This window comes from Phalacrocorax aristotelis, chromosome 1, assembly GCF_949628215.1.
Source record: "Phalacrocorax aristotelis chromosome 1, bGulAri2.1, whole genome shotgun sequence".
NCBI lineage: Eukaryota > Metazoa > Chordata > Aves > Suliformes > Phalacrocoracidae > Phalacrocorax > Phalacrocorax aristotelis.
The window spans coordinates 11,344,481-11,359,039 of NC_134276.1; the positions used below are offsets into that span (position 1 = coordinate 11,344,481).

Consider the following 14,559-nt stretch of genomic DNA (forward strand, 5'->3'; position numbering starts at 1 on the left):
TGGAGTTTCACAAAACAGTTCATTTATACAGCCTGAGGAACGGATGTGTCAGGATGCACAGAGAGGTGTTTTAACTCAGGAAGTCAAAGAAAATATATGAAATTCTGGGAACAGAATCACATAACCTTGCTTGTGAGCTGATGTTTTTGTTGTAAATATGATTTCTATCTGATCCAGTTTTCCTCTTTACTTTCATGGATGCTCTTAAAGAATCATCACGGTTATAAATAGCTCCTGCCCTTAGCACGACCATGATGTTTCCCTGGAAATTTGAGAGAGACTGTTTGAGAGGTGTGCTATGACTTTTGAAGAATGTTAGTGGTTTTGACTATTTTGTGAGAAATACCTGCTATATTTCCCAGTTGGCTTTGGACAGTTGTCCAAATGGCTGTGTCTAGAAGAGCTATGGCACATACTGAAGATGGTAAAAAAGAAAGGGTCATTTTATATCATTGTCCCCTTGTGATTTTATATCATAACCAGCAGTGCAGCCTAATATCATTTCTTTGGGTTTATTTTTCTCTGTGAGTTATTTTCTTAAGATAATGCCTTTACACCGTAACGAAGTATGATGATTCAATACACTTAAAGAAGATATAAAACTGGGATATATTGTCTTGTGCAAAGCCAAGTTTCTCTCAGTTGTCCCTGTATGTCAAAAATTCTACATCCTGCTAAATATTACTCTTATTATGTATCTGTGGCATGGAGTACTTAGTACAGGAGAGAGGAATACAGCAAGGTTTTTATAAAACCTATGAAATTAATTTCTTTGAGACTGGAGTGGTAAAGCTGTGGGTAGTCTTAGACATAACTGGAATATATTTCTTGTTTTCATTTCTGATGATTGGTCTTAAACAGAACTCCTTGAAATACAGTTTTATCATCTGAAAGGACCAGATTCACATCCATACTAATATGTGACCATAATTAAATAAATAATAACATCAAGTAGTTGAGACCTGATTCTATGTATAGTCACATTTTAAACAGTAGTCTTTTGTAGTGTGATCTATCCATGACTTCAGGAATGTATGTGGAAGTGAGCAGCCTGGAGACTGCAATGTCTCCAAGTGTCAGATGGGAGAGTTCCTCAGAGGTCGGGAATGGAAACTACAGGCCCCATGACTGCACACACAAATGACCAATTATTTCTATAGTGTATTATAATAGCCTAATGAAACTGCTCAGAACTGGCAGTTGTATGTAGAGCTCTCTTTAAAGCAAAAACAACTAGTTGTGCTAGACCATGCTACATCATCAGGTCTGCGGAATTGACAGTGATGGTCTGGTTACCTGCCCTTTAGGATCGGCTGTTAAGTCTGGGTGCTAAATCTGTTAAGATCTGATATATTTAAAATATAGGCAGTTCTGTTGTAGAGACTTGCCATATGTTCATATACCTCTTTTAGAAGGAAATTCAGGTCTGAAGGCACTCTGACCATTATTGCAGTCCAAAAGGCTCTACTTTGAAAAACGGAAAAGCAAAACGCAAAACCCTTTAGTAATAACAGTATTTTTGTGAGGAGGAGCAGTAGCAGTAGTAGTAGTAGTAGTAGTTTTAGTTTTACCAACGAAAGACAAATACTGTTTATTCTGAGAGTTAGTGATACTCAGTTTCAGATGTTAGCTCTTGGTCTTCAAAAGGAATGTGAATTCATCTGCCTGAAGATGATGATGGGGACAGAGATGTATAATTTGCAGCTAGACATTTCTTGTTTAAGAAGAAAGTAGGTGGAGATCATAGTGGCACATTAGGAAGAAAGCAAGTGGAAGATTATATAAAAATGAGCATATTCCTTACCATGGTTAGATTGTGCTTGCTAAATATTCATAGTGACCATGCATGTGGTGAACAGGGATATTTCAAATTTGAAATTTCTACTTTATCAATTTATTGGGTCTGAACTTCTTTCATAATTAGGAATTTCTTCCCTGTATCTTTGTATCCTCTCTAGACGTGGGGGGATCTTGTGTGAATGACACCAATTTGTTGTCTGTGCTGTCATGTCTGTTTAAACTCATGCAGTGAGTAGATGTCTCCCATATGGTGTAACTGTTTTGAATACTTAAAATTGCTCGATGCAGGCAATACCAGTTGTTTTGGTTTTTCAGCCTTTTGCGAGCACCAGATTCTTCCATGTAATTGCAATGATCCACTCTGGTTTCTGTGACCTCCCCTTGCATGCAGTTTCTGTGGTCTAATATATCTTGTAATGAGTCTGAAATACTGGAAGCAGAGTGGACTTTTCCTTTGTTCATTTCATCCCATTACTTCAAGTAGTATTTCACCCCTTCTCACCAAAATAGGTAAAGTGTTTCCTCCAAGGAGAAGGTGACAGTGTATGAGGAGCTGTAGCTGTAGAAGCTTTCTGGGACTGGAGGTGTTATGTAGATGTAAGATGTTGCTGACAGGTGTTTTTGAAGAATTGAGGATCATCATGGATTTGTGTTTAGATGTTTGGCTGGTTTGATTAAATAAATAAGTGTAACAGGTAATCCAAGGAGTATTTATTTTCTTGTCTTCCTTAGTAATCTTAGAGATGAGGAATTCCTGAGAGTGACTTTGTCCACTGGCATTGTCTCCAAAAACAGCTTTATCTCTAGGAAAAGCTGGTCCCTTTATGCTCATCAGAAACTATCACAGCACAGACACATGATGCATTTTCCTATCCAAAGAAATGTTTTCTATGAGGGAAAACTCAAATCTGCCCTTTAAATCTCTAGTGAGAACAAAATAAAAAACTAAGCTATGTTCATAGAAGATACACATCACTTCTTGAGGGAATTTTAGAAGTGTTTCATTTTCTTTTCTTGGTATAAATCACACAAGAGGTTAATCATTTGTGAAAGTACATTGCTTTAAAAAAAGATATCTTGATCATCCTCATGTAAAAGGGTACTTTATTTTAAAGACTCAATTTGAGCATGGAACAAATTGATGAAATTGTAGTACAAAACCTTTAATGCATTAGAATGATTACATTTGGAAATCATTATGTATACAAGTAGTTATTACAGAAATAACCTTCTTTGTCAAGTATTCTTGGCATGGAAGTAATCAGCATTCTATCCCATTAATTGTTTGAGAACTCTGAAATTTTTAATGAGGCTTTCTACAGAAGGATTTCAGTCAAATGCAAATGATTCACTGAAGCACTTAATCATAAGAAAAATAGTGATTCTTTAGTAAGTTTTTTATTCACTGTGATAAGTGTAGCATGTTAACTGTAGATACACAGCTAACTTTTTCAGTTACTTTTCTTACAGCATTTTTCTTTAAAGATTCATTGTTAGTCAGAAAGTCATAATGGCTGCACTGAGAAAGAAAATGCTTGACAGATGTCAAGAAATCTGTGTCTGATATAGCTTCAAATAGATCTTTTCCCTTTGAGTGTTTGAAAAATGAATTTATTTCTTCTGGTCGACAGAGACATATATTTTTCAACGGATATTGACAATCAAATACCATCCTTTTTTCACAGGTCTGATTACAACAACATCAAGAAAATTGGATCGGGAACAGCAAGCAGAGCATTTTTTGGAGGTAAGATTAAGTGGAAAATATATGTTGAAAGGTTAACTGATTTTTGTAGTTTAAAACCACTTCTTGCCGTTCCAGGAGAGAGGTATTCTTCCTTCTCTCAGTGCATGACAGTCTCACACAAAGCTGGGAGTTGCCTGATTATACGGAAGAAATAATACATATTGCAATACACAAGCACAGGGAAAATTTGAACAGATATGCACAACACTTGTTTTCCACCTCTAATCTGCTTCAGTTAAATCTTTTATTGTATCCCTTAAATTTTGTGACAAAAGTTTAGAACATCCAGAGCAAATTTTTTAATTTTTTTTTTTTTTTAAATTGATGGAATTACCCCAACCCTGCCAACAATTTCCGTCTCTCAGGTTAAACATGTTTAAAGTTTTGGATCTCAGATCTGACATACAAACTGTTCTTTTGGATGAAAGCAAACTTTGACCTTGCTCACATTCACTGCATTACCAGAATCAATGAATAATTTATTAGCTTTACTTATTGGGACTATCAACGACAATTTTCAAATTATAAATTGTCCTCTAAAAAGAGTGTCTAAACCATTCCTTTGACCCTTAGGTGAATGTTTCACTTCATAAGTAGCTCACGTATGTTGGATATGGAGTGATATACTTGTAAACTACTGGTTTTACCACGTGCTTTCTTTCATAATGCCATGCTGTGTTTTTTTTTTTTTCTCTGGGTAGAAGATCCTTGACTCTGTTCTCTTGTCTACTTGTGGAATAAGGAGTTGTTGATTCTTGTCTGTATAAGTAAAAAGGAACCATATTGTCCCACATTATGAATCATTCCTACTATGTCTTTTAGGAAATTCTCCTGAAATCCATACAAGTTGAAAAACATCTGGACAAAGTAGTTCCCAATGCAATCACTATCTGGCAGCAAAATGTAGTAAAATATACTTTTGCACATTCCATGGTTATTTTTATTTGTTAGAAATCCCAAATCATTTTAGTTAGTGCAGAACATGGGAGAGAAGGGTTAATTTATTACTGTACAAGTTTGGTTTTTTTTTTTCTTGATGATTCACTGTAGATTCTTACACAATCGAGGACATAAATAAATGGAGGGAAATGAAAGGATTTTCCCCTTTTTAGGATTTATTAAGTCGGAAAGTTAGTTAAGTAATCATGTGTTCCAATAATTGCAAGCTTTCCAGTTTATACTGTCAGAAAATACTGCAAACTGAATGAAATTGGCATTGATTTTGAAATATATCTATTGATGAGAATCTTAGGTCTGTAAGTCTCTTTTGCATTTATGTGTTTGCCTCAGAGACCTCAGTGAAACATGCCAAATTCACATTTGCCAGAGGATTCCCATACAGATGGGGAAGTCTTACTATTAATAGCAAAAAGAAAAAATAATTACTTATAGGAATTAGGATTTAGTCATCAATAGAAGTTAATATATTCCTTCCTCTGAATTTTATCTTGTTTGGAAAAATAACCGTCTGCACGATTTTGAGGACTGAAGATGCACTAGAAGGAAATTGGTGTCGTGGGGTGCTCCAAGGCTTGTGAATGGGGAGTGAAGTGGAGGGCAGGCTACGGAGAAGAGAAACACCTGAGTGGGGTGTCCTGGAGAAGTGGAGAGAGGGCCACATTGTTGTAAAACCCATCTGGGAGCGGTGTGCAGGAAAGGGAATCAGACTCTGGTGGGGACACGGCCCTGATGGTCAAATCAACCCTTTGAGCTGCTGATGAAACATTGACCATTGCCTCCTCTTGGGAGGCGCATTCCTGGGGATCAGAGCAAATAAGCTGCTGGGGATCCAGAGCCAGGCTGGCCAAGCTGTGCTCGTTCTTGTGGCACACTCAGAATACCTTTTCTAAAATGCCTGGCTGTCTCTGTGTGTAATTAACCCCCTGGGGAGGCCTTAATTGCTGAGACAACCGCGGTCTCCCAGTAGTACAGTATTTCCCTTCCGGCTTCATTTCATACCCTTCTTCCAGCAGTCTGTCTGGTATAAAAGAGAGCAAACTTGGCTCCCTTTGAAAGCCTCTGATTAGTGCTTGACCCGGCAACCCTTGCTCCCCCTTGCCCAGTGCATGTGTGAGGCACTGACAGACCTTTTCTGGATACAACTTTTTAATTATTTTTAACAAGCCTGTCTTTTCTGTACCTGAATTTGACGGGAACACTATACCCATACCAGCCAGTACTTACTGAGCAAATTCCGTTACTAACAGTATTTCCACCTCTTTCACAAAAGTTGTTAGGAAAATGAAGTGAAATAAGATGGCCGATGCTAGTCATTGTACTTGTGTGTGGTGCCGGTGCTCGTCTCCAGACAGCCGCCTGTGACGGCTTAGCGTGGCTCTTCTGGAGTTGTCTGTCCCTGGCTGTATCAGAGGAAACTTTAATTACTAGCGGAGGACTGGATGCGTATTTTTAAGGCTGCCATGCTTAGGAAAGGTGAATCTAAGTGACTCCCCTTGTAAGTACACAAGAAGTGTATTGCAAAGTAAGTTCTGAGCCTAGGTCAGCTGTGCATCTCTTCTTCCTTCCTCCTTTAATTACCTTCTTTGGATGTATGGACCTGTGTCTGCGTGACTTTTTTAATGGTACAGAGCCTGCTGTCACAGGGCTTGCACTTACCAAAGAGTATGTGCCAAAGTGCAGAAACGTGTCTAGACCCTGCGTTAAATGATGCATGAGGAAGTCAGAAATGGAATCCCCTTTATAATGAGATTTTTGGGCATTTTTGGTGATGTTGTTGGGGGAGGGTTGTTTGGGCCTTTTTGGGAGGAGGAAAAAAGTATTTTTTCTCCAAGGTTTTTCACTGATTGTAGCATTGTCAATGCTAAGCTTTTTTTCCAGCTCCCAAATTCAGGGCTTTTATTTTTTTACACATTTGTAATGTCTTGCAAGGCTGCAGGTTTTATTCAGTGCTTGTTATCAGGTAGAACTTTTCTGCTTAGGTTTAAATTGGATGTCACTGGATTTTATACAGGATGGTCTCTTGCTTTACTGGATTTTTACTAATGGAATGGTTCTGCCTGAAATAGGAGGAAAATGACCACTCGATTACATTACTTCCTAACATGAAGCAAGCCAAAAACATTTGTTCTATTTCACCAATTTCTTAAAGATTCTGTAGTTCGGATGAAGTATTTAAATATCCATCTGAAACAAGAAAGGTAATTCTGAGAGTTACCTGCTTGCTTTGCAAGAAAATGAAAATAGCAACGTATTTCGAAGTGAGGTGCAGGTTTCAGGTGATCTGTCCTTATTCTCCTCCAATAATTGGACACATCATCCTCTTCTTCTTTCCTTCTTTTACTTCCTTCTTCTTCTGGGTATGTGTTGCCTTCTAATAATTTCTATGTTAACACTTAACTCTATTTGCTCTGATATTATATTAATTTACTAAAAAGAAGAAGCTAGAAGTAGAGAATATTAGTGGAGTTTGAGCTATGGAAAAACACATAAAATAGTCTGGCTGGTTTTTCTGCCCATATTTTTGTAGATGCCTCCTAATTCTGGTCTGACAACTTAACAAACTAGTGCTTTTGCTATGTGATTTTATGCAAACAGCTGCTGGAGTGATGGAGGTCCAATAAGGTGTGTAAAAATGAAACCATTTCATGTAGGGTCCGCATCCTTGTGTTGTGTCAGCTGATTCTGAAATGTCCAGAATATGAATAATTCCGCATCTGCTTTCCAGTGTACACGTGCAGCTTGATAGGAGAGGGTTGTTGAATCCAGGGTACAGTTCATTGACTTGCGCCTTCAGCCTGGGAAGTGGATCTGAGTGCATGCTTTCTCACCCTGAGCGGTTTCTGCATGCACTGTTGCAGATGCTGGGTTACTTACGCCTCCAACACAGAAAGCCTCTACAAAAATGCACCCACTGCTGAGGAGTTCCGTTTTCTGTGAATTGCTGGAGCAAGACCTGTATTTAGCAAAAGAATGAGCCGGAAGAGTTACAGGCTTCAGTGTACAGTTCTAGCAACAGCCTTTGAAATTCTGTGATTGGAGGGATAAATTATCTGTAACAGGAGATGACCTCTTCATCCTTCTGATAAGGGTATATAATAACTTGGTGCTTTTAAAGTGCAGAGGCTATTTAGTCTCTCCTTGATGAGTGCATGTGGTGCAGGCTCTTAAGTCATTTAGCCAGTTTTGAAAATTATATCCATATCTCTGTTCCTCTAAACTATGTTTAAATTTACCACTGTAGATTCATTCAGAAATTTTCTTTTAACATTTGTCATGGTGGAAAACTTGTCTATTCAAAGCTTCTCTAAAGAATAAAAATAGTTGCTAATAAGCATGGTCAAAACTTTAAATCTCTTGAAGGAGTGACAAAGCAACTGGAGACAATAGGTTTAAAAATACTGCTACAACAGCCTTAGCCTTTCAAGGTCTGAGTCATGTACCATAATTAATGAGGAGGAGAAGTGGGAGCGGAGTGTTGGCTTAGTGCAGCTAATTTTTAGCCAACTTCGTGCTATCAGAATAGTAACGGTGTCTCTCAAGTGCCTTGCTTTTGTTGCAAATCAGTATATACAAGCCTCATCAATCTTCCCGCTGTGATGCTTGAGCATCTATGAGAAGGATGTCAGTAACAGTGCAAGGGGTTGTAATGAAGATAAATTGGTAAATCTGATGTGAGTGTCAAAATACATGGGCTGAATGAAGCATATTGGTTTCTATTTACTGTAAGTACACTAACAGGGTAAAATAAACTGTTACATGGCATGTGTTTATATGCAGTAATTAGAGGGAAGCATAATAATCTGCTGTAATTGTAGCCTTCTAAAAAGAATTCAAATTTCCACTCATTTAATGGGAAATTGCAATTGTGAGAGGAATTTTGATGGAGGGACTATCACTTTATTTAACTTGGAGTTTGGTCTGGAATATCACAGGGGAAATTGCTGCTGGAAAATTTATGACCATGGTTTGCAGGGGACAGGGGGTTTAAAGTCTTGAAAAGTAGCCTTTTAAAATAGCACTGCCTCTCAGTTCTTCCCACAAACACCACGATCGTGGTTCAGCATTGGACCAGCGCTGCATTCTCTGCCATCCTCCTCTGTTTCTCCAGCATCTCCCATGCAAGAACTTAACAGATTTAACCTTGTTGTGCTTTTGAGCCTATGCAGTTAGGCCTTTCCTAGCGGTGATGCCTGAAGTCAGTGGTCCTTTGTCAGAAACTGCAGAGTTTTCCGAAGAATATAGGCAGCCGTGTGGCAATATGCTCATGTATATTTTTACAGAAGAACAAAAGCTGAAGTTCATTGGGTTTATGTAGCTGAATAGTACTTTACAGAACATTGATTGCTTAAATCCTGGATTATGAATCTGTGTAAGCATTTGTTTCATGGATCTTTAGCATTGCCCACATTTGGCAGGGAAAGCTGCATTTTTTCTTGGTGACATGCTGGTGATGGGGTAGAAATGAGACACTGTGTCTGATTGAACATTTTGTCTGAGGTTTAAATGGCTCCAAAGCACATGCCTTTCCCTTTTTAACATTGAAGCCTATCAGATGATGCAAGGGAAATTAAAAAAAAATAGGTAAACAGCCTCTTATTTCCAGTTTTAGCTTAAAAATTATTACTGGCTGGGCTTGCTGTTAATGAAAGCTTTTTTTTATTATTTCAAGGACACCTGAAAGTATTTTTAGTGGAACAGGAAGTATGTAGAGTCAACTTTCTAAAAAGACAATGAAAGCTGTTTTATGATGTCAGCCCCTAATGGAAACACATTGAACTTGAATGTCAAATTCAAATTTGGGGAAAAAAGGAAAGGGAAGGGAAGGGAAGGGAAGGGAAGGGAAAGGAAGGGAAGGGAAGGGAAGGGAAGGGAAGGGAAGGGAAGGGAAGGGAAGGGAAGGGAAGGGAAGGGAAGGGAAGGGAAGGGAAGGGAAGGGAAGGGAAGGGAAGGGAAGGGAAGGGAAGGGAAGGGAAGGGAAAGAACAGTTTTAAAAGAAATCAAAAGCATGTACATCTCATACTACGTTTCCATGGGTTTATGGGCAGAGGGTGAAGCATCTTGCGGGACAGGTCAGTGTGGTGGTGGATCTAGCAAAGGCCCCAGTTCCTGGCATAGTAGGCACATGCTGAGCTTGCTCATCTCACGCTGCAGATTTCCATCGTGCACTCTCTGTTCCTTGGGAGTTGTTATTCTGCACCAGCTTTCTAGAGATACATGAGCTGCACTTGCCTTCCTTCCCTTTCCCCTCCCAATTATTATTTTCCTTTCCATCAAGTTGCTATTTTCAGAAGTAGCCAACAACTTTGCAAAGGCAGGAGATGACCAGAGGTTAAAACTCTCTTTCGGAGATAGATTTGCATATGACATTGCACACTGCTTCTCCTGTGTATTCAGGCAGAAAGTCTTACACAGCAAAATATAGGAAAAGTCCTGGTGTGATTCATCTGTCTGCAGTGATAAGTGGTCTCCTCGACTAGACTATTGTCTCTAACTAATGTGATCTGGTAAGATGAAGAAATATCAAGTGCTTCACTGAAAATATTACTGGTTCAGTTGTTAACTGAGTGGCCTCTGAGCAAAAGATATGAACGGGAATTTTGAACTGCAAAATAATTACGGTATGGTGTCCTTATGGATTATTCTATTTTCTTTGATTATTGCAAATTTCAATAGCTCCCAGATGTCCCTTTATTTTAGACAGCGACTTGAGAAGTAACACAGACGGCAAAGCCTAAGCATTGGGAAAACCAGGTTTAATAACATTTTCTTCATGCATGTGCAATTTTAATTTTGTTTTCTTATTTAATAAGAAAAAGCTCTTCATAAGATGATAATAATAGGGCAAAATAAGTTTGGATTAAAAGAAAAGGAGTTGTGTATTTAAATTCCTTAATATTCCATGTTAACTTCAGGTAGCCAATAGGAAATTTACACACAAATTCGATGACATAATATATACCAAAGGCAACGGGCAAGAATGGTTCTACATATATCAAATAGTCGCAGTGACCTTCAGCTCATTTCAGTTATTCAATGAAATACTAATAGCCTTGAGAGACTAGATGCACAAAGAATCTGTGACACATCCACAAAATTTGTAGACTTTAGGTCAACCCTGAGGATGCTTTGTTTGCTTCTTGCCTTGTGCTTAGGGTTGGTTTTAGTCTTTATTTTTTTAGATACTATTCATGTAATTCTTTTAACACTCTCAAGATTAGATTGTTTCTCTTAAAAATGTTTTGCACTTGCTAACACCAGGATGATGTCAAGGATGAACACACTACTGACAGCTCAATTAGTGCATCATTTATATCCAAGTACCTGATTCTGGCCTCTCTTGGAGAGTGCTTAAGCCATCCAGCTAATCTGATACTGTATGGAAGTTCTTACATGGTAGGATTTTCTTCCAGCATTATGAATCTCACACTTGTTTGGTTAATCTATTCTATTGATTCAGGATACCAATAGTAACGAAGAAAGGCAGTCCTCTTTTCTATGTTTAATAAACTTCCTAAATCAAAAATCTTTGTAACTCAATATGCAAAACTCTGGGTTTTTGTTATGAATGCTTGACAATTACAGAAATTAGTCAAATTGTTTATAGACTTTTTATAGATGTATTGTAAGCTTCTGTTAATTTGTTTGGGTATTAAAATAAAAAGCACAGGTTATTTATTATTTAGTCACTCTTTACCTCATGGAACAGATTTTATTTTCCCAGTTCATCAATATATTCAAAGACAGATTCACCATCTACAGTGGAATACTTCCCCAAGTATATTTTGCAAAAAAACATGTTTCACCAGCCAGTGAGTCTGCTGTAAATGGGCAGAGAACTGATATTACGATCCAGGTTTAAAAACCTATTAGACATTACAATGAACAGTTGACCCAGTATGGAGATACAGATGATTTGGAAGTACTAATCCAGGTTCATATTTTGAAAACATGGCACGATCAGAGTTGTCCAGGGCTAGGGCTTTGGTTCACACACTGCTGTCTACCATTGTTGTTGTGTCTCATTAAAAGAATCACATTTCTGATTGCCTACAGCTTTGCCTTGGTTAAGGAATGATTTGCATATACCTGGAGTTTGCAGAGGGGAGGGACCTCCTTTTCAGATTTCATGAATCACTGAGCTGAATTGTTGGGTCATGAAGTGAAGAAATAAAGATCCATAAAGCACAGTGTTGTTGGCTTTTTCATGCTGGGCATCAAATGCCTCTTTTAGGATTTTCCTTGTGGACTGTAGGGGAATAGACACGGATCGGCGACCGGAAGATCACGGGATGTGACGGAAAGATAGACTCCTCCCCATAGGAGTGGCAGGAACAGGAAGCGCAAGAGCTATATAAGCGTGTGACGCAGCTAAATAAACGGACATTTTGTATCCATCATATTGATGTCTGTGCATCACTGTCCCCAGGGTGGGTAGAGCCCTGTGTCCCGGAGATATGCGGCCCAAGATAAGTTCTCCCGTAGAAGCGTACAGCAACAGTGGACCTACAGCGGTCTAGCAGCAGGTCTTGGCTTTAAGCACCTCATTGCATGCAAGCATGGAAGGAGTTATACTCAGTGTATAGGCTTTGTGTGCTGTCTTATCAGACATTTTCCACTTCTTTTAAATGCATAACAGAGAAGGTGGAATCATGCCGGGAAACAAATCCAGCCTGTGGACTGCCACCCTGCATGGTCCTGGCATCTCCTGAGAGCCTAGAGGTGTATCAGCATTTCCCTGACCCTCTGGGCCTAATTAAAATCTCATTGGATTTAGCATCATGCAGTTGTGAAGTCAAGTAGTGCAAGAAAGTGACCTTTTGGTTAACTGGCATTATGTTAAGAGATACGTGATGACACTGTGGAGAGGGAAGAGTCTTATTTATTATCGTGGGGGTTAGTTGAGTCCCTTTGCTTACCCTGAGTGGTGTGCTTAGTCTGGCTTCAGTAGCACTGATTTTCTTGAACTTATCCCTGATAATACCCAGGACAAGAGAATTAAACATCAACACCCATGGCTGCATTACCCCAGATATGTCTGGAAATGGGTGAGTGAACACACTAGAGAAAAGCAATTTAAAATGTACCCAACACCTGTTTCTTCTGCTCTGTTTGCAGAACTATGAGATGGCAGACCATTAGATCAATGCAAATGGGATGGAAAAGTATTAGTAAAACACCAAACATTATTGTGTGGTTTGAAAATTAGGTCTGCACCCATGTGTTAAATGCTGTTGAAACAGAAAGGGATATATTAATGGTCTTCCTTCTCATTTTATGAATGTGTAGGCAAATTCTGTGTTTAATCTATACCAAGTTCTTTTCTGTCAGGATTTAGGAGTTTGGTCTGATGTTGCTTTCTCACTGAGGGATTAGCTCACAGATTAGCTCAGGGTTAACAGGTTTTTTCTTCATTGTATGTTTCTTAAGATCTGTAGCTCTCTTTTTTTTGGGGAGTGAAGCCCACCTACCAGGCCCAAATTGGTCGAATAGACCCTTTCAGGGTGTCTTTTTTGCCAGGCTCCGTGCTTGGCAAGACAAAGAGTCATTGTGAAGAGCACACTGCTTTGCTAAATCTTCACATTTGTTTTATGAATGCACCAAAGTTTTAATCTTCTGCAGAAGCAGCAGGAAATCTTTCACATGATTTTAATCTATTTTAGATGTACAGAGCCTTTGTGTTATCTGAAGCATGCCTGCTTTAGAGCTATATCATGTTTTCTGTAACATTTGCAGTACCCATCAGCTGCCAGACTGTTAATTTATGTCTGTAAGCGTGTGAGCACACACACATGCACGCAGATACGCATTTTGTGAAGGTCTCAGTTTCCTGCCTTCCTGCTAAGAACGAGCTGAGCATTGCATTTAAGGCAGGGGAGCATCTTCTCAGTTAGGAATACACTGCATCTGTACTACAATCCTTTCTGGCCACAGAAAATCCTAGTATCCCTTTTAATTAATCCGTAATTTAGAGACATGCACTTAAACAAGTTTTCCATCCATTTGTTCTTTCTCCCAGGGTGATCTGTACTCAGCTGTTCACAATTCATGCTTGTTATCTCTAAAAAAAGTTAATTCTGGGATATTTTCACATCAACTTCACTTGCTGCCACCATTCATATGTGCCAAATCCAACTGCCCTGCAATACATTGTGTAGGGATCCCAACACTAAATCTCCAATTCCTCCGACTTGACTGGGATTTGGGTTGGTTTGAGACATGCTCTTTGATCACAGGCTGTTGCAATGTCCACGGAGCCTGACTGCACATGGTTCCCAGGACACCCGCAGCTTGAGAGGTCCCTTAGAGGTCCCTTCCCCAGATCATCTTCACTTGTGAGCCCTTCAGTTTACAGGCAGCCTCTCCACAAGGGAAAAACTGGAACAACTTGTGCAAGAACTATTAGATTCAACTATCTTCCCTACAGCACTCTTTTCTCCATCATGGTGAAGATCATCCTTATTCTTGAGATCTACTGCCTTGCGTCGTACTGTCAGTATAGAGTCACGTCATCTGGGTTTTGTCTGTGCTTCTTCCTTGGCCTTTTTTTTTTTTTTTTGTCTCCACCATGTTAATGCTATTATTATCCATGGTCTTATAATTTCCAGTATTGGTGAGGTACCGAAAATTCTTCATTACCCTAAGCTGCCCCCACCAATCCTTGCACTTAGTGAGAACTTCCTGCTCAGATACCTTGAATACACGTTTTCTCTGTGTCTCATCACATCCCTCACAGTCTTCTCACATTAGCCTGTAATATCTTTCCATATTATGTATTTTCCTTCTTTATCTGTTCTTTCATACTCCCAGATTGCCACCCTGTCCAACCACCTCATAATGCTTCATCATTCAGCTTGAGCAAAAGTGATGTACTGGAAACGGTAGGAAAATGTCATGCAAAAACATGGTAGTCTGAAAATTTTATTTTATTTTATTTTAAAAATAATTTGTGATGGCAAATGTGTGTCATTGTGTGAAATATGCTGAAATAAGATAGGAGTATTCAGCACAATTTGTAACATGACACAAATGGAAGTATTTACTAGACACCTAGA

The 14,559-nt window shown here is 38.9% G+C and overlaps 1 protein-coding gene across 1 annotated transcript in view; it reads left to right on the forward strand.

Moving 5' to 3' along the window:
* FAT3 (FAT atypical cadherin 3) overlaps positions 1 to 14,559 on the forward strand; it is a 362,856-nt gene that overhangs the window by 218,959 nt on the left and 129,338 nt on the right. The window contains exon 4 of the mRNA XM_075081104.1: positions 3,486 to 3,547. Within this exon, the coding sequence (XP_074937205.1) occupies positions 3,486 to 3,547 (62 nt within the window). The remainder of the gene's footprint in view (positions 1 to 3,485; positions 3,548 to 14,559) is intronic.